We start from the raw sequence: 21,757 nt of genomic DNA on the forward strand, positions 1-21,757 counted from the left end.
CTTAAGAATCTTTTCTTCACATATTTTCTTAAGGGCCCTTAGCCTTATCCGTAGAGCTGCTTCATCACAATTTTTTTGTAAAATCTCCTCATCTTTCTTTCTCTTTTGATATTCGAGTTCTTTCTTCTCCAATTCAGCTTCTAGTTCTATTTTTTGTTGAAGAGACTGATTTTTTTCCTGTTGTTTAAGAATCTCTTGCTCTTGCCTTTTTTTACATTCGGCGTCTTTCTTCATTTGAACTAAGGCCTTATTATATTCACATTTTCTCTTAGCCGCCTCTTTGCATTGTTTCCTCAGTGCCTCCTCTTCATTCTCATTTCCTTTGTTCTCGCTCTCTCTGCTCTTATCATCTGTTTTAGAAGAGATCATATCTTTCTTGTTCGTGAGTTTCTCTTCTTTTTTATTCTTCTGAGGAATCCTATCAGACTCTTTCTTAGAAGCCCCACTCTCCAATTTTTGTGGTTTCTCGTTTTGTCCTATACTTAACTTTTTAATCCCCTCAATATTCTGCTTTTGATCTTTGAATATTCCGTTATTCATACTAGTCTGCTGTTTATTTTGTGATTGACTACCACCTTTATTCTGTTTTTCGGAAGCTTTTTTGCCATTCTGTTGCATTTTAGTCTCTTTTGCTGCTTCTTTGTGTGGACACTTCAATGATTTGCTTTCAGCAGAGTTCTCAGATTTCTTACTTTCCTTGCACATCTCTTTCAACACTTTCAGTTTGCAAATTTGCTTTATTTGAGATGCCACGCATTTGTGAGAAATCGAAAGATTCTGCTGTTCTACTTTTGTTAATTTCTGTCGAATCTGGCATATATCGGTCCACTCTTGCCTAATGGCCTTCTTTAGTTTTAATAGATATTGATCTTTTGGGCTGTCTGCCTTTCCTGAACACTCCGGTGTATTTTTACATAATTTCAAATACAGACATATATTTGCTATTGGATCGATCTTTTCAAATTTGTTTTCAGAATTCGCTTTACTTGCCGATGTCTCTGACTTCTTCTTAGCAGTTTGATCGCCGTTGCCTGTTTTATTATTTTTTTGTTTCTGGATTTTTTCCTTTTCGCAGTACTTCAATAACTTTCTAATCTTATCTTTTTTAGCAATCAAGGAACACTTTTCCTCAAGGCGTTTCTCATGCCTAAGTTTCCTTTTGGATTCCTTCTTACACTCTCGTTTCATGCCCTTCTCAAGGCACGGTAACATACTCTTCAATACTGCTTGTTCGCTCTTATCCAATGACTGTATATCCTTGGCAAAAGATTTTCTTCGCTCCGTCATACACATTTCTTCGAGTAGTTTAAGCTTTTCTTTATCTTTCTGCTTTTCCAAGGCTTCAGCTCCAGAGTCTACTCTACTCTTACCACCCTTATCAGCTCCTGTGGACTCTATCTGATTATTCTTCGCTTCCTTACTAGAAGGCTCAGAGAATGAATCACTTTTCTTGCTATAAGGCATCCTTTGAAAGTTGTTCACTTTATCTCGCTGCAAATACTTTTGATCCAAAGATCCAGTGACTAGCGAAATACCTCTGTATACGGCCTTACGCAAAAACCCGCCATAAACACGACAAAACAACATCTTGAATTTATGATATAAGATTTTGTGGTTCAAAATACAACATTAAAATTATTTATTGTGAATTTTATCTGCTTCAATTGTGGTTTTAGCGAAATTTTGACATTATTTTAAATCGAAACTAACCTATATGTGATGAATCTCTATTTTTGACTGTGTGCTGTTAAATTTAAAAACAGTGTCATTTGAAGTGGAATCATGAGTAAGTAGGCTCTTTTCTTGGCCTTTTCAAAAATGGCATAATACAAGAATAAACGGATTTTATACAATCTTCTTTATTAGGAGGAGAGAAGATATAAAGCCCTCAGAGTGTCTCTGCACAGCTTTGTGTTAGCCTACGAATTATGGCTTAATGTCATAACGAATTTAAGTTAAAATCCATTAAATATTTTAACACTAGAAAACGCCTTGAAAATGAAACTATATTAAACAAAATAAAATAAAATAAAAAGTATGCCAAGCACTGCCGTCTGCATGCACTAAGCTATCAAATAAATAAAAAATCGTCAGTCGACGATAGTACTATCATGCAAATTTATTTGAAATCGAGACATATGAAATAAACGAATATTTAAAACAAACAACATAACTAAGTATTAAGTTGGCGATTTATACTTGGTTTCACTATCCTATACATTTCCCATATCCTATACATAGACAAAAACACACAAAAATTATAAATAAATAATTTATATTTTATTAAGCATAATACGCTGAGATTTATTTTTGAATTTTTAACTTCAAGCCGATTTTTTTTAACTGCATCTGTGCTATCTGTGTACATTTCCAAAACGTGCACTTGAAAATATCCAAAGCCTACACATTCTACATAATTCACAGATGCAAGCCTTCAGATCAACCCCGTCACTCCGAAGTAGCCTCATCTTTGTTTTTTTCAAGCCGCTCGTTGAATTGCAGCCTCAGCATTTGATTTTTGGCCCTCACTCGTTAGCGATTGAAATGAAGTCTTCTTTCTGCCTGTAGCCCCTACTTGAATCTGTACTCAGCCTCTGTTGCGTTGCTGTTGCTCTACTACTCGTCTTCTTTTTTAGCACACTTTTTAGCTTTAGCTGCCTTTGCACACTTTTTCTTAAGAGCTTCTTCCTTCTTCTTTTTGGCTAGCTTTGCACACTTCTTTTTCAGCTCATCTTTCTTTCCCTTCTTTCCTTTCTTTCCTTTCTTTCCATTCTTACCCTTTCCTTTCTTTCCCTTCTTTCCTTTCTTAGCTAACTTGGCACATTTCTTCTTTTCAGCAGCTTCCTTCTCCTTCTTGGCCAAGGCTGCACATTTCTTCTTTTCAGCGGCTTCTTTCTCCTTTTTAGCTAACGCCGCACACTTTTTCTTTTCTGCAGCCTCTTTTTCTTTTTTGGCAGCTTCTGCACACTTTTTCTTCAGGGCTGCCTCTGCACACTTTTTCTTCAAGTCCGCATCTTTGCCCTTACCACTTTTCTTAGCATATGAAACCCGTTGGATTGTATTAAATGTGACCCGGGGTAGAAATTTATATCCCAAAGAGCCAGTTAGGGTAGAAACAGTTCTGAGCATCGCCGGCCGCGGCAAAGCGCAAACAAGACGGCCGAAAAAGTTCATATTGAATTCAACTCAAAAAAAAAAAAAAAAAAATTATTTAAAAACGTATTTAATTTTGACTAAAATTTTGAATTTTTAAAAGCCAAAATTGAACTGAGCCGAACGAGTGAGTGAGTTATACTGAAGAAATAGAAACATCTCCATCAGTACCTACAAATTTCGACCAAACTCTGTATACTTTGATTTCTTAAAATCATGCGGCTTGCCTTATACCTTGGCAATTTCAAAATAGGGTTACTAAGGGTACTAAATCGAGAGGACTCGACATTACTATACGCAAATATATATTTTCGTAAAAATAATCACGCAACATGCGTTTTAATAACTCTTGTGCTAGTTACAGTTTAATTAATTAAAATAATATTTGTTCAGAGTAAAGTTTTCGTTCTTTCACATGGATTAGCATAAAACCATTTCATTTTCAGTGGATTCAACATTTATATATTTGTTACTTTTAATCGTACTTTATTGCTACGGATTCCCGGCCCAAACGCTGACAAGTGCCAAATTGGGAAATTATAAAATGCTTGCTATCGGATCATCTGTTAGTCTGTCCGTATGATCCCGAACCATTTCGACGCTAGTGAAGACAGAGATTTGAGATTTTAGATGTAGACTCGTTATATATCATGCCAGTATGTTTCCACCTCGTATATTCAATTGTAGTGAATAACCGTATGGTATTTCTCGCTGTGTGAGAGCAGACTCTTTCAATAAAATTCCCCAAAATTGTATGTATACTGTAAAGTTCATATACGTGGGCCACGTACTGATCCTGTCTATTGTCGTAGAACCTTTTCTTTTTACTGCCAGACATTCTATTTTAAAATATCAAAGTAGCTATGAGATTTCTATGTTTTCTGTCAAAAGGTTTTGATTTTACCCAATAAAATCAAAACCGAAAATGGTTCTTCTTAGGAGATGGCAGTCCATCATTTAAAGCTTCAGTGAATTAGAGAAAATTAAGAAAATACACAGAATCTTATCCATTGTTGAAGTAAGCATAATCGCCAATCAAAGACAACTACATAATTAATAAACACATGGCAATTTTCGAAATAATTTATAGTATATTTGTATACTCTGTTACACTTAAATTAATTCTTTTCTTCATTCTGATCTGTTATATATCTGGTTTACGCATTTACAGGGGGAATTCTTTATTTCTAAGACCACTTTTAAGCAGAAAGTTCAGTCTTCTCTTCGTTGTTTGGTAGGAGCCTCTTCTTTATTCTCTCAAGTAGTTGTTTCACACTTCATATTTCTTGGACCCCTTCTGTCGCGTATTTACACATTTCTACTGATTCTGTGGGGACGCCTGTCTGGATTGCTTGGGTGCTTTACTTGCATAATCTGTACTTTAAAGAATTTCACATTTTAGGCCGCCGGCTCACTTCTTGTCAGAGTCAGACTTTTGCTTTTTAGCTAACTCTGCGCACTTTTTCTGCTGAGCTAACTCTTCACACTTTTTCTTTTCAGCCGCTGCCTTCTTCTTTTTGGCTGCTGCTTCCTTCTTCTTTTTGGCAGCCTCTGCGCACTTTTTCTTCAGTGCTGCATCCTTTTCTTTTTTGGCAAGAGCTGCACACTTCTTCTTGAGTTCAGCCTCCTTTTTTGCAGCCGCTGCTTTCTTCTTTTTAGCAGCCTCCTCGCACTTTTTCTTTAGAGCAGCCTCCTCACACTTTTTCTTTGCAGCCGCTTCCTTTGCTTTCTTAGCAGCCTCTGCGCACTTTTTCTTTTCAGCCTCTTTTTTGGCAGCCTCTGCACACTTTTTCTTTTCGGCTTCTTTTTTAGCAGCCTCTGCACATTTCTTCCGTTCGGCCGCTTCCTTCTCCTTCTTAGCAGCCTCTGCGCACTTCTTGGCAGCAGCCTCTGCACATTTCTTCTTTGCTTCTTCTTGATCACATTTTTTGCTAAATTGGAATCGCTGTTGATAGCTTTCTAACGATGTCCGTGGCAGACCATTCGGCTCGACAGGGCCAGTTAGGGTGGAAACACTTCGGACTATAACTTTACGTGGAAGAGCGCACGCCAAACGACTTAGAAACATGATGAATAAAATAAAATTTGTTTTTGTGCCAAACTACAGTTCAAAATACTAAAATTTATTTGTTAAATTTTTAAAGAAAAATTTTGAAAATTTTGGACCGAAAATAACTTCAACCCGAAGCTTGTCTGCTTGATACTGAGGAAATTTTACACATTCAAAAAGTTCATTGGAAATGGAAAAATGTACAGCATGCTTTGCAATACTCGATTTTATTTATAAACTGAGTGTTTTTCAATCAACAGCAAAATGATTTTTTACGGACACCAACCCTAATCAAGATATAACCATGCTTTTGTCATGGTAAACACATCCAACTCAACAACTGCAACCCGTTTATCCTACTTAATATAAGCCCATGTCAAAAAATTGATTAAATCAGTGCTCCAAATTTATTTCACATGTTGATTTAAGGACTCTTAAAAGTAAACACAAGAAATTTTGTTGATTCCGTACTTGAAAAGTAAAAAAACAACTGCAATTGACATAATTAATAATTAGTGTAGTATGCCAATAAGCACATGCACAAGGCGCATTGCTCTATGGTTAATAATCAAAAGATATAAATTTATCGATACTAAACAATATCGATGGCTATGAGGCGGTCGATAGTTTGCTTGAATGCGACGATGGTGAATGGCTGACGAGGAAGTAGAAGAACAGTACCGTAATTTTGAAGTACAAAATGACGAAGTTAAGAAGTATAAGCTGCGGAAAAATTTTAAGTAAACTTTACTTTTTTTGTATTTGCCAATAGAAGAAATGAATTTGTTTGCCTTCTTGAAGCCTCTGAGAAAAAGAAGCAGATATCTACTAATACTATATATCTACTAATACTATATATATACTATATATATACTACTATATATATACTTCTAATATTGCTTTAATATCATATACTAGATAAATAAATTGTGAAAAATTGCACTACAACTGACGAATAGGTCAAATGAAGGTAAGAGCTATGCTTAAACCTATTTCAACGTAACATTATCACTAAAATAATATAAGATTCTTGATCTTGATTCTTAAATCGCTTTCTGTTTTTTATTACCCTTATCTTATAATCATATAATTATTCATTGAAATTAAACATAAATAAATGTATAAACTTTAAAAATAATTTATTAAATTTTTACTGTATTACAAATAAATTTATATCTCAAGCCACTCTGAGAGCCCTTCTTCCTGAATCTGATTATTCGGTTGTTTCCATTTTGAGCACAATTCTTCATATCTGGTTTTACGTTCGAGACTTAAAATTAATCCGATTTAAAAATTTTAGCTGTTTCTTAATTAATTTTAAAAGCCCGTGGTGTCATTCGCTTGTTTCTTATCAGTTTTGACTTTGTTATTTATAGATGCTTTTTCCTTTCAGCCGACTTTTATCGGACGTCTTAATTGCGCTTAATCCTATGAACTTCGTTGCTATCATAAGCAGATGCTCAGCACTTATTTTTTTAACATTTATTTCTATTTATTTTTTTTTTTTTTTGCGCCTTCTTTGCTTTATTCCTTACATCAAATTCGGTTTCCTCTATGTCAAAATCTGCACATTGTTACTTCTCAGACTGCTCACACTTTTCGGCCTCTTCGTTTTCCTTTTTTGCCAATTCTGCACACTTTCTCTTCTCTGCCTCTTCTTCGCACTTTTTCTTCTCAGCCTCCTCCAATTCCTTCTGAGCAAGCTCTGCACACTTTTCTCTCTCAGCGTCCTCTTTCTCTTTCTTCGCTAGTTCTTCACACTGTTTCTTTTCAGCTGCCATTTTTGCTTTTTTAGCAGCTATCGCACATTTCCACCTTAAAGCCGCCTCCCGTTCTTTTGTGGCAAGGATTGCACACTGTTTTTTTAAGGCCAGTTCCTCGCACTTCTTTTTCTCAGCCGCTTTAGCCAATTTCGCGCACTGTTTCTTTTGAGCAGCAGCCTTTTCTTTTTTAGCAGCTTCTTCGCACTTTTTCTTTTCAGCAGCTTCTTTTTCTTTTTTAGCTAATTCCTTGCACTTTTTCTTTTCAGCAGCTTTCTTTGCCTTTTTAGCTAGCTCTCTACACTTTTTCTTATCTTTTCCTTCTTTCTTTCCTTTTTTACCACCCTTTTTACACTTTTCCTTTTCAGCTGCTTTCTTTGCTTTTTTGGCTAATTCCTTGCACTTTTTCTTTTCAGCCGCTTCCTTGCACTTTTTCATTTCTGCCGCTTCCTTCTCCTTTTTGGCAGCTTCTGCGCACTTTTCCTTTTCAGCTAATTCTTTGCACTTTTTCTTTTCAGCCGCTTCTTTGCACTTCTTCTGTTCAGCTGCTTCCTCCAACTGTTTTTCAAATTCTTCGGATTTTTTCTTTTTGGCAGCTTTTTTGGCCTTCTTAGCAGCTTCTTCACAATCATTTTCTTCATTCGCTTCCTTCTCATTTTTAGCGGCTTCTGCGCACTTTTCCTTTTCAGCTGCTTCTTCGCACGCTTTCTTTTCAGCCGCTTCCTTCTCCTTTTTGGCAGCTTCTTCGCACTTTTTCTTTTCAGCAGCTTCTTTAGCTTTTTTAGCTAATTCCTTGCACTTTTTCTTTTCAGCAGCTTCTTTAGCTTTTTTAGCTAATTCCTTGCACTTTTTCTTTTCAGCAGCTTCTTTTTCTTTTTTAGCTAATTCCTTGCACTTTTTCTTTTCAGCAGCTTTCTTTGCCTTTTTAGCTAGCTCTCTACACTTTTTCTTATCTTTTCCTTCTTTCTTTCCTTTTTTACCACCCTTTTTACACTTTTCCTTTTCAGCTGCTTTCTTTGCTTTTTTGGCTAATTCCTTGCACTTTTTCTTTTCAGCCGCTTCCTTGCACTTTTTCATTTCTGCCGCTTCCTTCTCCTTTTTGGCAGCTTCGGCGCACTTTTCCTTTTCAGCTAATTCTTTGCACTTTTTCTTTTCAGCCGCTTCTTTGCACTTCTTCTGTTCAGCTGCTTCCTCCAACTGTTTTTCAAATTCTTCGGATTTTTTCTTTTTGGCAGCTTTTTTTGCCTTCTTAGCAGCTTCTTCACAATCATTTTCTTCATTCGCTTCCTTATTTTTTTCAGCGGCTTCTGCGCACTTTTTCTTTTCGGCTGCTTCTTCGCATGCTTTCTTTTCAGCCGCTTCCTTCTCCTTTTTGGCAGCTTCTGCGCACTTTTTCTTTTCAGCAGCTTCTTTAGCTTTTTTTGCTAATTCCTTGCACTTTTTCTTTTCAGCTGCCTTCTTCAACTTTTTAGCTAATTCTTTACACTTTTTCTTCTCAGCCGCTTCCTTCTCCTTTTTAGCAGCTTCTTCGCACTTTTCCTTTTCAGCAGCTTCTGCGCATTTTTCCTTTTCAGCAGCTTCTGCGCACTTTTTCATTTCAGCAGCTTCTTTAGCTTTTTTTGCTAATTCTTTGCACTTTTTCTTTTCAGCAGCTTTCTTTGCCTTTTTAGCTAATTCTCTACAGTTTTTCTTATCTTTTCCTCCTTTCTTTCCATTTTTTCCACCTTTTTTGCATTTTTTCTTTTCAGCCGCTTTCTTTGCCTTTTTAGCCAATTCTTTGCACTTTTTCTTTTCAGCCGCTTCCTTGCATTTTTTCTTTTCAGCTGCTTCCTCCTCTTTTTTAGCAGCTTCTGCGCACTTTTCCTTTTCAGCTGCTTCTTCGCACGCTTTCTTTTCAGCAGCTTCCTTTTCTTTTTTAGCAGCTTCTTCGCACTTTTTCTTTTCAGCAGCTTCTTTTTCTTTTTTAGCTAATTCCTTGCACTTTTTCTTTTCAGCAGCTTTCTTTGCCTTTTTAGCTAATTCTCTACACTTTTTCCTATCTTTTCCTCCTTTCTTCTCTTTTTGCCCATCTTTTTTGCACTTTTCCTTTTCAGCCAATTTTTTGCATTTTTCCTTTTCAGCTAATTCCTTGCACTTTTTCTTTTCAGCTGCTTTCTTGCACTTTTCCTTTTCAGCCAATTTTTTGCATTTTTCCTTTTCAGCTGCTTTCTTCCCCTTTTCCTTTTCAGCTGCTTTCTTGCACTTTTCCTTTTCAGCTAATTTTTTGCACTTTTTCTTCTCAGCCGCTTCCTTCTCTTTTTTAGCTGCTTCTTCGCATTTTTTCTTTTCCGCAGCTTTCTTTGCTTTTTTTGCTAATTCTCTACACTTTTTCTTTTGTTTTGCTTCCTTTTCCTTGTCATCCCCTTTTTCGCACTTTTCCTCTTCGTCCCCCTCCTCTTCCTTCTTAGCTAATTTTTTACACTTCTCTTTTTCAGCTAATTCTTTACACTTCTCTTGCTCAGCTAATTTTTGGCATTTCTTTTTTAGTGCTGCTTTCTTTTTCTTTTTGGCATCCTCTTTACACTTTTTCTTAAGAGCTTTCTCTTGCTTCTTTTTGCATTTTTTCTTTAATGCTTTTACTAGACGTTTTATGTTTTTCTCTTCTTTTTCTTGTTCTTTAAGTACTGCTTTCTCTAACTCTTGCTCTTTCTTTTCATCTTCTTTTTTCTGCTTTTTGTCTGATTTCTTAGGCTTGCTTTTTTGTCCAGCTTCCTTGCACATTTCGCTTATTACCTTCTTTCTACAAACGCTTTTAATTTCAGCTCCTAGACATTTGTAGGTTTTCGACAGTCTTTTCTTTTCTTCTTCGTTAAAACATTGACGACATTCACAAACATCGGCCCATTCGCTTTTGATGCACTTCTCTAATTTTAGTGTAAATCTGTTTTTTGGCTGTTTTGGCTTTTTCGCTTTTCCCTTGCCCTTGCCTTTCTTCTTCTCATCCTCCTTTTCCTCAGGTGGGCATTTTTGCTTTTTAGCTTTTTCTTTAGCCATTTTCTTCTCACACTTCTTGAGCATAGCTTTAACTTTGTCCTTTTTAGCTAGTGCAGCACACTGATCTTCAAGTTCTTTATCAGCACACAGTTTTGCTAGAGCTATTTTCGAACACGCCTTCTTCATACCCTCGGTCAGACACTTCATCATACCCTGAATTAATTGCTTTTCTTTATCACTTGAAGATTGGATTTCGTCATCCAGTGCCTTCTTCTGAAGTTCAAAACATTGCATCTTATATTCCTTTATTTTTTCATCATCTTTCTTTTTTTGTTTTGCTGCCGCTGCTTTTTCTTTGTCCTTTTCTCCATCGCAACCATTCGTGTTGGAATCATCAGGTGAATAACATCTTCCAGTCGTTGTAAATGGCAGTCGCTGGATGCTGCTAAGACAACTTGGAAGACATGGCTGCTCTATATACCTTTTCAGAATATTAAAACCTCTAAGGATGGGCTTCCTCAGACAGATGGATGAGCATCTATACAAAGACATTTGAAAATTTTCTCAGAATTTAGTGCCAAATGTAATACCGGAAATTTTGAATGAAAAATATAGGTTTTTTTTTATTTAATCTTAGACATTATAAGAGCTCGAATGTGTTTAGATGAACGACTCTAGAACGACTGTTTCAACGACATATTTATTTCTACCAGTTCGCCTTCTTTGTTATGCTTGTTTGTTTGATAATGGGTTACTAAATATACTGAATTCTGAGCAAAATATATAATTTAGACATTCTTCCAAATATAAATTATGCAGAAATTTCTTGAATTCCTAATATTGCATACTTTATTTTATTCGCTCATAATATAGAAATAAATACCACAGTTCGGAATTGATTGATGTAGTCTAAAATCAAAATCTATCCATATTTATGACGAGTTTTAAAAATAGGAGGACTATCTCGAACCTTATTGAATTGTGCTTTCTCTAGAAAAGCAAAAAAGCTATATAGATATAATTGTTCTGCGAACGATAATTAAGAATATATATTTTCATCCTAGGCTTTCAGCTTTCGTAATTTAGTACTTCTGACAAAAGTACATGGGATAGATAAATTAAGATATAATTTTAATTATTCATATATAGTATATGAAATTTCTTTGGGACACTGGTCGAATTTCAATAATACTCAAATCATGATGTCTCTAAATAAAAATTTTACGACTGCTTTAAGAATGCAGCTGGCGACATCGTATATTCACTTTATATATTCAGGCTTAAATTAAATAGTTTAAGTATTTAAATAATTTAGATTTATTTTTGCACTTCATTACACTTATTAACTTATATCTTAAATCCTTTGAGAGCGCTATCTCAATCTGATCTGGATTAACGGTCAGCATTTTTGAAGCCAAACTATTCAACATTTGGTTAGGAAACGCATCATACATGAAGATTACCTTCTTTACATTCTTGAATTTCATTACTTTTATCATTGTTTCATTTTTTGGTTTCCTTATCTGTCTTTTCACACTTGTTCCTCGATGCAGCTTCTTTCTTTTGCCTCTTAATCAGAGCTTCTTTTCGCTTCTTCATTTTTAGAGCGTGTTCCTTAGCCTTGCATTTTGGATCATTCTTCTGTTTTTTCTGTTGAGCGCCTTTTTTCTTTGTTTTTTCCGCACGCTTCTTTTTCTCGGTCGCTTCCTTTGCCTTTTTCGCCTTTTCTGCACATTTCTTCTTTTCAGCCTCTTCTTTAGCCTTTTTAGCTTTTTCTGCACATTTCTTCATTTCTGCCTCTTTAGCTTTTTTAGCTTTTTCTGCACATTTCTTCTTTTCAGCTTCTTCTTTAGCCTTTTTAGCCTTTTCTTCACATTTCTTCTTTTCAGCCTCTTCCTTAGCCTTTTTAGCCTTTTCAGCACATTTCTTCTTTTCAGCCTCTTCTTTATCTTTTTTGGCCTTTTCTGCACACTTCTTCTTTTCAGCCTCTTCTTTTGCCTTTTTAGCCTTTTCTTCACATTTTTTCTTTTCAGCTTCTTCTTTAGCCTTTTTAGCCTTTTCTTCACATTTCTTCTTTTCGGCCTCCTCTTTAGCCTTTTTAGCCTTTTCTTCACATTTCTTCTTTTCAGCTTCTTCTTTAGCCTTTTTAGCCTTTTCTGCACATTTCTTCTTTTCAGCCTCTTCTGTAGCCTTTTTAGCTTTTTCTGCACATTTCTTCATTTCTGCCTCTTCTTTAGCTTTTTTAGCTTTTTCTGCACATTTCTTCTTTTCAGCTTCTTCTTTAGCCTTTTTAGCCTTTTCTCCATCGCAACCATTCGTCTTGGAATCATCAGGTGAATAACATCTTCCAGTCGTTGTAAATGGCAGCCGCTGGATGCTGCTAAGACAACTTGGAAGACATGGCTGCTCTATATACCTGTTCAGAAAATTAAAACCTCTAAGGATGGGCTTCCTCATACAGATGGATGAGCATCTATACAAAGACATTTGAAAATTTTCTCAGAATTTAGTGCCAAATGTAATACCGGAAATTTTGAATTAAAAATGTAAGTTTTTTTATTTAATCTTAGACATTATTAGAGCTTAAATGTGTTTAGATGAACGACTGTAGAACGACTGTTTCAACGACATATTTATTTCTAACAGTTCGCCTTCTTTGTTATGCTTGTTTGTTTGACAATGGGTTACTAAATATACTGAATTCTGAGCAAAATATATGATTTAGACATTCTTCCAAATATAAATTATGCAGAAATTTTTTGATTTCCTAATATTGCATACTTTATTTTATTCGCTCATAATATAGAAATAAATACCACAGTTCGGAATTGATTGATGTAGTCTAAAATCAAAATCTACCCATATTTCTGGAGTTTTAAAAATAGGAGGACTATCTCAAACCTTATTGTGCTTTCTCTAGAAAAGCAAAAAAGCTATATAGATATTATTGTTCTGCGAACGATAATCAAGAATATATATTTTCATCCTAGGCTTTCAGCTTTTGTAATTTAGTACTTCTGACAAAAGTACATGGGATAGATAGATTAAGATATAATTTTAATTATTCATATATAGTATATGAAATTTCTTTGGGACACTGGTCGAATTTCAATAATACTCAACTCATGATGAGATAAGAATGCAGCTGGCGACATCGTATATTCACTTTATATATTCAGGCTTAAATTAAATAGTTTAAGAATTTAAATAATTTAGATTTATTTTTGTACTTCATTACACTTATTATTAACTTATATCTTAAATCCTTTGAGAGCGCTATCTCAATCTGATCTGGATTAACGGTCAGCATTTTTGAAGCCAAACTACTCTACATTTGGTTAGGAAACGCTTCATTCTTAACATTTTTGAATTTCATTACTTTTATCGTTGTTTCATTTTTTGGTTTCTTTATTTGTCTTTTCACACTTGTTCCTCGATGCAGCTTCTTTCTTTTGCCTCTTAATCAGAGCTTCTTTTCGCTTCTTCATTTTTAGAGCCTGTTCCTTAGCCTTGCATTTTGGATCATTCTTCTGTTTTTTCTGTTGAGCTCCTTTTTTCTTTGTTTTTTCCGCACGCTTCTTTTTCTCGGTCGCTTCCTTTGCCTTTTTCGCCTTTTCTGCACATTTCTTTTTCTCGGCTTCTTCCTTAGCCTTTTTAGCCTTTTCTGTACATTTCTTCATTTCTGCCTCTTCTGTAGCTTTTTTAGCTTTTTCTGCACATTTCTTCTTTTCAGCTTCTTCTTTAGCCTTTTTAGCCTTTTCTTCACATTTCTTCTTTTCAGCCTCTTCTTTAGCCTTTTTAGCCTTTTCTGCACATTTCTTCATTTCTGCCTCTTCTTTAGCTTTTTTAGCTTTTTCTGCACATTTCTTCTTTTCAGCTTCTTCCTTAGCCTTTTTAGCCTTCTCTTCACACCGTTTCTTTTCGGCCTCTTCTTTTGCCTTTTTAGCCTTCTCTTCACACTTCTTTTTCTCAGCCTCTTGCTTGTGTTTCTTGGCCATTTCCGCACATTTTTTTTGTTGAGCAGCCTCTTGTTTCTGTTTAGCGGTCTCATGGCACTTTTTCTTAAGACCTCGAAGCTCAGATTTTATAAGTTCGACTTCTTCCTTGTCTTTTTTAAGGATCTCTTCTTTAAGTTTTTTTTCCTTTTCTTTATCTACCGGACTTTTCGCTTTTTTCGGTTTATCTTTTTTGTCTTTTACATCTTTTTTGTCTTTATCTTTTTTATTTGATTTCTTGGATTTTTCCTTGCATAATTCACTTATCGCCTTCTTTTCGCATTCTTTTTTAAATTCATCTTCCAAGTTCTTGTGAAATTTTGCAAGCTTTCGGTTTTCTTTTTTACTGAATCGTTTGCGACATTGACATACTTCGGTCCACCTGTTTCTCATACACTTATCAAACTTTATTGTAAACATATTCTGTGAATTGTCTTTCGGAGTTTCTTTTTTTGACAAAGAATCACATATTGAGTTAATGGGATCCTTATTTTGCTTCTCACTCTGATTAGCATTTTGTTTTTTACAACTTTTATTCTCTTTCTTATTTTTATTTTCATTATTTTTTCTTTTGACTTGACTTGACTTGTTCTTCTCAAATTGAGTTATCATAGCCCTAAGCTTGTCCATTTTTTCTAATTCTAAACATTGAGCACCAATGACCTTATCTTCATAAAGCTTTTGCTGTGCCCTTTTTCTACACGCTCTTTGCATACCCTCTGCAAGACACTTCATCATGCTCTGAATTAATTTTTTGTCTTTGGAGCCTAAGTTTTTCAATTCTTCGTCCAAGGCCTTTTTCTGAATTGCCAAACATTTCTTCTCATATGCTTCCACTTTTGCTCGATCCTTTGCGGCAGCTTTTTTATTCTTATCCTTTTCACCATCGCAACCAGAGGATTTTGTGCTTCCAGTCCTTCTAAACAGCAGTCTCCATATATTGCTTGATAAAATAGGTGGATGTGATCGATCAACATAAGATTTAAAGCTTCCACTCTTCCTTAACGATAGTCTCCGCATATTGCTTGTTAAAACAGGTTGATGCGATCGGTTTACATAATACATAAATAATAAGCCTTTGCTTAGAGTAATCGAAGAAAATTTTAATAAAGACATTGGATTTCTAAGAATTTTGTTAAATCCGCCAAAAATTCGAATAATAAAAAACTAGATACTAAAGTGTTCTGTACTTTTAAAATTTTGATATTATTTTAGTTCAAAAAGGAATTATACAATTTCGTAAGAAAAGGAGTTGCTAGTTTTTTACATGTCTGCTAAGTTTACACAATGATTTTGTGCAGTAGATGTTTCTTTTATATAATAATGATCAAAGATGATATACACAAACAAATACAAGAAGCTAAAAAAATTTTTTTTTACATTACACCGAAATATAGAACGTAATTTCAGTTTAATTTTTGATTTCTTTTGCCAGTTGGAAAACAACAACAAGGAGGGGTGAAAAAAAATGACAAGAAGCAAGTTTCACAAATTAATGAGACCATAAAAGTATTTAAATATCAAATGTTGGCAACGCGCGTGTGGGCTGGTGTGCTGCAGAACATTAAAGCATACTTATGTGCCACACTGTAGTCAAGTTGACTCGACGTTGCGTCTGCTGTTGTCTGCTTGGCGGCGCATGAAGTGAAAATTAATTTCTAAATGCGGGAAATTAACAAATTACAAACATCGGGACAAGCAGGGCTAACGGGCAGAGGGCAAAGGGCAGAGGGCAAAGAGCAGCAGGTAGCACACAGGCATGCAGGCAGCAGGTGGCTGGCAGGCTGACAAGCAGCAGCAAGCGGATGTAGACATGCCATAACTTACAATCACACACACACTTACATGCACACAGGCAGACAAACACATGCACTTGCCGCATTCAGGCGTGCCTCAAGCTCAAGTTCATTTTTAGGGGCGGCAAGTTCCGCAGAGGACTCAAGGTGTTGAAGAGCAGGTGAGACACATTGTCTTACCTTTGCCTGCCAGCCATGAAGTTGTAGACATATTTCTACACTCCACGCACACATGCACACACACACACACACACACATCGCACACACTCACACCCGTGCCAGACTCTCCACCCGCTGACAGTTGACAGCTTTGCTAATTTCCAACAGCCATCCACCGAAAATGAAGTCGGGCGTTTGTCAACGTCTTGCGTCTTACCCCACCGCTTGTCATTCGGTCACCCCCCCCCCACACCTCTGCTCCACGCGCCTATTTGCACCGATTCTTCCTGTTTTACACCTGGCCCCCGACCGCAGTTTCTGTGGCCGCGCTTTCAACATTTAATTAAGTTGTGCTCGATTTTATGTTCGACAAAATTGTTTGTCTGCTGCCTGCACTCGCCCATGTGCTTATTTTGAGCCTGAAGAGTCAACGTTGCGGCTTCCGTGGATGTGAGTGCTGAGTGCTGAGTAGAAATGGGTGTGGCACACGCCTCTCATGTCGCAGTTGTGGGCGCTGTGTTACTGTTAATTGTTGACATTTTTTGCGGAAAGCGCAACGATTTGAAAATTGTTAACAAAAAGCTGAAATATTCTGTGCAGAGAGTTGAATATTTTTGGAACATTGTTGCGGAAAATCACTTGGATTTAATTTTGGCAAACAAATTATTAAATGCGAAGTAAATAAACTGTATGCAAATGTATAAGAGATGTAAGATGTAAAAATTTTGAGCTTTAACAGGTGATTTATTTAAGGCGATACAGATAGTAAATTATTTTATATTTAATAGCAATATATTCGATTTCCTGCAGAGATTAAGAAATAATTACAGTCACTCAACTAATTATAGATATATAATAATGAAGAACTAGTTCAGTCGCTAAAATTGTAGACTGGTTCTATTGCTTAACTACGAGATTGGTGATTTTCGTATATTGAAGAGCTAGTTTATTCGCTGGGCTGGCGAGCTCGTTCATTGTAAAACAGAAAGTCTCTTATGTTTGCTGAACTATAAGTCTGCATTTCCCAAAATGAAGAGCTCGATCATTAAGCAATGCTGTAAGACTTGTTCATTTTTGAGCAGAAAGACTTATTCACTTCTTAAGTAAGTGATTCGTTCATTCGTTAAGCTAAAAGACTGGCTCACGTCTTAGGTGAGTAGCTCGTTCACTTCTTAAGTAAGTGATGCATTCATTCATTGAACTGAAAGACTCTTTCACTTATTCAGTTCTCTCGTTTTTTCTCTTAGCTGAAAGTCTCGTTCATTCGCTTAAAGGAAAGACACTCTTTAACTTCAATTTTGTAATTAATTGTTGAACTGAATGAATCGTTGATAGGCCGAAAGATTAAAAGACTCATTCATTTATGCAACTGCAACACTGCTCACTCATTTAATTGCCAAATCGAAAGACTCGCTGAATGGTCTGAATTAAAAATTGATTTACAACAAAAAATGATTAAGACGTAGAACAAATTTGGGAGCTTTGAGTATGCTACACATAGTCTATTAGAGTTTAACTTTACTTAATTTCTATAAGCCGCAACGCTTCAACGTTTTCATAACTGAAGGTACTTAAAATTCGACAAGTGACATGGCAAAACTGTCGTCTAATATTTGAGCCCCTTCTATGACTATATGAATATAAGTATTCCACAATATAAAAAACATATTCGCTCTAAAACGCTGAATAATTGCGGCTGCTTGTCTTCTCCATTGTTATTCTTGTCTAGGCAACTATATGTAGTTTGGTAAATGCGGCCGTCGCGTTGTCTGGCCACAGATTCACATTAAAGCCACGATTTGCGCCATTGTCAGTGTCACCTCCACTCAGGCAGATCGTGCATGCATATGCCTATGTGTGTGGGTGTGTGTGGGAGCAGGCCCAGGAGTGGTTGTGGGGCTGCGTGTGGGGCTTGTCTCATTCATCACTTGTTACTCACTCCACTGGTGGCATTCAGTCGTGCATTCATTTAGACATTTGCTGCGCATTTGGCATTGTTAACTACTCTCCTGCAATTCCCCTTGTAATGTTCAAGCACTTTTTTGCAGTGTTTCAGAATTTCTTTTTTCATTTGGCTGCTGCTATTGCTGCTATTGCTGTTGCTGTTGCTGTTGATTGTTGCACAAGGATTTGTCAAGGATAAAACACTCGAGGGCAGTCAGTTTGCCATCATGATTATGCCGATGTCTATGCTTATGATGCTGTTCCTGTTGTTGTTCAGCTGCACAGTTATTCAGCAGTGCCACTGCCAGCTGTTAGATTGAGGCTGTGACGCCATTGAAACGACAATGTCATTGTTGTTGCCATTATTGCCCCTTCACCTTCATTCGTATTTGCAGTGGCACATTATAAAACAGTTATTGATTTTGCAATGGGCGCCAACATGCAAGCCGAGTCGGCCTTGGAGCATGCCAGTGCAGAGTGATGCAACTCTTGTCCGGATTCGCTCAAGCAATAAAAATGAAATGAAATGGAGAACATATTCGTGAACAGAGTCTTCTATAAATAATGCAAATATTCGAATTTATTGATATTGAAACTAAATGTTATTGTGTACAGATCTCGAAGCGACAGAATCTGCTTCTTTCTGCTTCATTTTGTTTTACTAATGCATTTTGGGAAATAATCTGCTGCAAATTGAGAGCAGCAGAGCGACCGCAGCCAGGCTGACGACGACGCAGTCGCACACAGACGCAGAGACACAGCTGCGGTTGCTAATAATTTGCGACTGTTTCTGTCTCTTCGTTTTGTGTGCATGTGTGTGGGTGTGGGCGTGGGCGTGGCATGTGGTTAGTTAAACAAAAATGCTGCGGTTGCGACAGACGCAGACACACCCAGATCGAGTCACAAAACTGGGTCATTGGGCGAACTGTCGCTGCCAGACAGCATTAAAGCCAAAAATTACCTAACATACTTTACAGCGTCGACAAACACGACATGGACAAAGCCAACAATAACGGGAACAGGAACAACATGAGCAACAACAACAATAATAAAAACCAAACCAAAAGCAAGTCAAAAGTTCAAATTTAACGACAGCCAAGCAAGCAAGTTTTGCGCCGAGCTGCGAGCTACCAATGATGGCTGCTTGCCAGGAGTCGGCAGGAAGCTCCCCAGGCAGCATGCTTGCTGCCACCTGTTCCGCTTGATTGTGCCCCGGTTTGTTCCCTCATCATGAAAGGTTAATGACGGCTGCTGTCAGCAGCGAAGGTCAACCCACCAAAGCAGCAGCGGCAGCAGCAGCGGTGGCATCAACCTCCAACACCCAAACACTCCAATCTCTCTTCCGTTGGGCCCGCCAACTCTGGAGCATTTCATTCGACGTTGTCGTCCTTTGTTGGGTCAAGCATGCAGCAGGTAAAAGTTTCGTTTCATGGGCCCAAAGTGTAACAAAAATACCACCAACAGTGGGTGGTGTGGAGTGTGGTGTATGGTGTGGGGCGGGAGCGACAATTCTGCGCTTGTGCTAAATAGCAGCGCTCCCTCCGCCTCTTCCGCTGCTCCCTCGAGGAGGCTGGGGACAACATCGAGCGTAAAAGTTAAATGAAACGAAACACGTTAATGGCCTTTGAGCTGGAAGTGCGCGCGATGTGGAGGTGGCTATGGTAGTTCTATGGCAGGTGGCAGTTGGCCAAGTGGCAGCAGCAACAGCAGCAGCAGCTAAGAGTTAAAGTCGAGCCCCATCGAAAGTGAAATTTTTCAACTAGTTAGCAGCAGCATTTTCTCAGCTCTAAAATTTCGCCCCGGTCTTATCCATTTAGGGCGTTGGGCGTGGCTGGCGCTGTCATTGAGCTGTGTAATAAAATGATATCGTTGGCTTAGTTAAGTAGCAATAGGTAGGAAAGCTGACCCGAAACTCGTTGCCGGTGAATCTCAATCAGAGCGACGGCCAGCTCTTTGCCTGATATTAAGTTATTTAGGCTATTTAACGGGACCGGCAAAATGAGTGGAGTGGCCTTTGTTGTAGCCCACTTCCATCGCCATCTCCTTGTCACACGCCCCGCTCTCTGGCTGGTCATTAAAGCCAAATTACGCTATATTAGGTTACTGTTACCGTTATCCCGGCCATTCACAGTTGCCGTTGTCCACGGCGCAAAACTTTTCCTCATGTATTTAGATACACTCTGTAGGCGGGCATTCGAGTTTTGTAATGCAATATGGTAGAAGTAAAGAAATATATATGTATATATATATATATATATATATATATGTATTTCTCAGTGGATAACTTGCTGGCAGCACAAGTATTGCTTACAAATTAAATATTTGTCCTCGCATTAAGTGTAATTTTATTAAGCTTAGCAGATAGTTAATTTTAGTATCAAAGTGAATTAACATATAACTACAGAATGATCAGTTCAGGATTTTATATATTAAAGACAGTTAAAAGCTATATTTATATAAATTTACAGTTTATTATTTTTGACTGGTCTGCTTAAAGATTATTTAATTTAATTTATTTAATTTATATATTTTTTTTATGTATTTATTTTATTATAATAATTTTTTAATGCCAGTGTGAATGTAAAATGCAGATTAAAGTTCTACTTATTGTTTTCAATTTTAGCTAATATTTTCTATAACGAAAAACAACAACTAAAAAATGTAAGTTATTCTACATAGAATATATAAAATTAAAAAACATATATATTATTATACAAAAACTATAATATTATATCATATAATAGTATTTAGAAACTCACTTTATATATTTCTTTCTATATTCTCTCTGATGCTCAAGATAATGTAACTCATATTAAAGTTTCACCTAATCTATAAAAAGGTATATATATATATATTTTTTTTTTATACTATTTATTTTTGACCCTGAACCCATGGCAAATGAATATTATATATTATTATAAAATTGATATATATTCTATCTGCTTAAAGAGTATTTAAAAATTCACTTTATATATTTCTTTTATTCTCTCTATTCTTTTTAATGCCAATGAAAATGTCACTGAAACTCAGATTAAAGTTTCACCTTATATATTTGGGTGATTTGAAACGAAGCCCTACTCATGGTAACCTTAAATCAAACCGAACCTTAAACATGGCGTTAATTACAGCAAACGTCGCATTCTTGTTACGTTCCTCATCCACTTAGGCGAGTGCATTAAAGACCAGCCCTTGGTGAGCATCGGGTGGACTGCTTAGTGCCACAAACTTGCACTCAATTGTTGGCCACAATAAACTCAAACGAAATGCAGTAAAAATGCAAAGACATGCCGAGTGAGAGGGGGGGGGCGACGGGCAACGAGTGTAAAGAGGGCACCACACAAAATACAAAGAATTATGTATCACTTCGTTACGACTTACTTCCACTTAATTTATTTTCAGTTGCTTTTACTCACTGAGCACAGACTTTGTGTGTGTGCAAGCGTATGTGTGTGTGTGCAAGTGTATGTGTGTGTGCAGATAGAGACGAAAAGAAATGAGCCCGAAAGGTCGAGAGTAAAAATACAGACAAGATAAAAAGCATTTCTACAGTGGCTGCTGAAAAGAATTTGACAGTTAAATTATATATTAAATATAATATAAAAACCTCCTAATGAAACATAAATATTAGATATTCAAAATATATAAAACATAAATAATCTGTAAAATAAAAAAAATTAATCAAATATATAGTATATATTTATATTCATTTAATAAGATATAAAAATTAGTATAAATTTGTAATGCACTTTTTAAGAAATTTTTTCTTAAAATTGTGGAATTTTCGGATATATTTTTATATAATAAATATAAATATATTTAATATATAAAATACACAAATAAAAATATAAATATAATAAATATGTATATAATAAATAAAATACATTGAATAGAATACTTACATATATATCAAGCTGAATAATTGAGGTA

The 21,757-nt window shown here is 36.2% G+C and overlaps 5 protein-coding genes across 5 annotated transcripts in view; all 5 read right to left on the reverse strand.

The window, feature by feature from the left end:
- Nucleotides 1-21,757, reverse strand: part of LOC6580482 (hemicentin-1) — a 206,323-nt gene that overhangs the window by 126,454 nt on the left and 58,112 nt on the right. The window lies entirely within an intron of this gene.
- Nucleotides 2,273-3,302, reverse strand: LOC26528354 (axoneme-associated protein mst101(1)). Its single transcript, XM_032730579.2, has one exon. The coding sequence runs from the start codon at nt 3,172-3,174 to the stop codon at nt 2,617-2,619; it is 558 nt and encodes a 185-aa protein (XP_032586470.1). The 5' UTR covers nt 3,175-3,302; the 3' UTR covers nt 2,273-2,616.
- LOC122757799 (axoneme-associated protein mst101(1)) lies at nt 4,225-5,369 on the reverse strand. The gene has a single exon (XM_044011267.1). The coding sequence runs from the start codon at nt 5,219-5,221 to the stop codon at nt 4,565-4,567; it is 657 nt and encodes a 218-aa protein (XP_043867202.1). The 5' UTR covers nt 5,222-5,369; the 3' UTR covers nt 4,225-4,564.
- Nucleotides 6,326-10,759, reverse strand: LOC116804164 (axoneme-associated protein mst101(2)-like). The gene has a single exon (XM_032730576.2). It carries the CDS (start codon nt 10,486-10,488, stop codon nt 6,778-6,780), a length of 3,711 nt encoding a protein of 1,236 aa, XP_032586467.2. The 5' UTR covers nt 10,489-10,759; the 3' UTR covers nt 6,326-6,777.
- LOC26527390 (axoneme-associated protein mst101(2)) lies at nt 13,139-15,223 on the reverse strand. The gene has a single exon (XM_032730577.2). It carries the CDS (start codon nt 15,045-15,047, stop codon nt 13,329-13,331), a length of 1,719 nt encoding a protein of 572 aa, XP_032586468.2. The 5' UTR covers nt 15,048-15,223; the 3' UTR covers nt 13,139-13,328.

This window comes from Drosophila mojavensis, unplaced genomic scaffold, assembly GCF_018153725.1.
Source record: "Drosophila mojavensis isolate 15081-1352.22 unplaced genomic scaffold, ASM1815372v1 contig_81, whole genome shotgun sequence".
NCBI lineage: Eukaryota > Metazoa > Arthropoda > Insecta > Diptera > Drosophilidae > Drosophila > Drosophila mojavensis.

Excerpts from the sequence above, each read along its gene's own strand:
- LOC26528354 (XM_032730579.2), bottom strand. The coding sequence starts at position 3,174 with ATGAACTTTTTCGGCCGTCTTGTTTGCGCTTTGCCGCGGCCGGCGATG.
- LOC122757799 (XM_044011267.1), bottom strand. The coding sequence starts at position 5,221 with ATGTTTCTAAGTCGTTTGGCGTGCGCTCTTCCACGTAAAGTTATAGTC.
- LOC116804164 (XM_032730576.2), bottom strand. The coding sequence starts at position 10,488 with ATGTCTTTGTATAGATGCTCATCCATCTGTCTGAGGAAGCCCATCCTT.
- LOC26527390 (XM_032730577.2), bottom strand. The coding sequence starts at position 15,047 with ATGTCTTTATTAAAATTTTCTTCGATTACTCTAAGCAAAGGCTTATTA.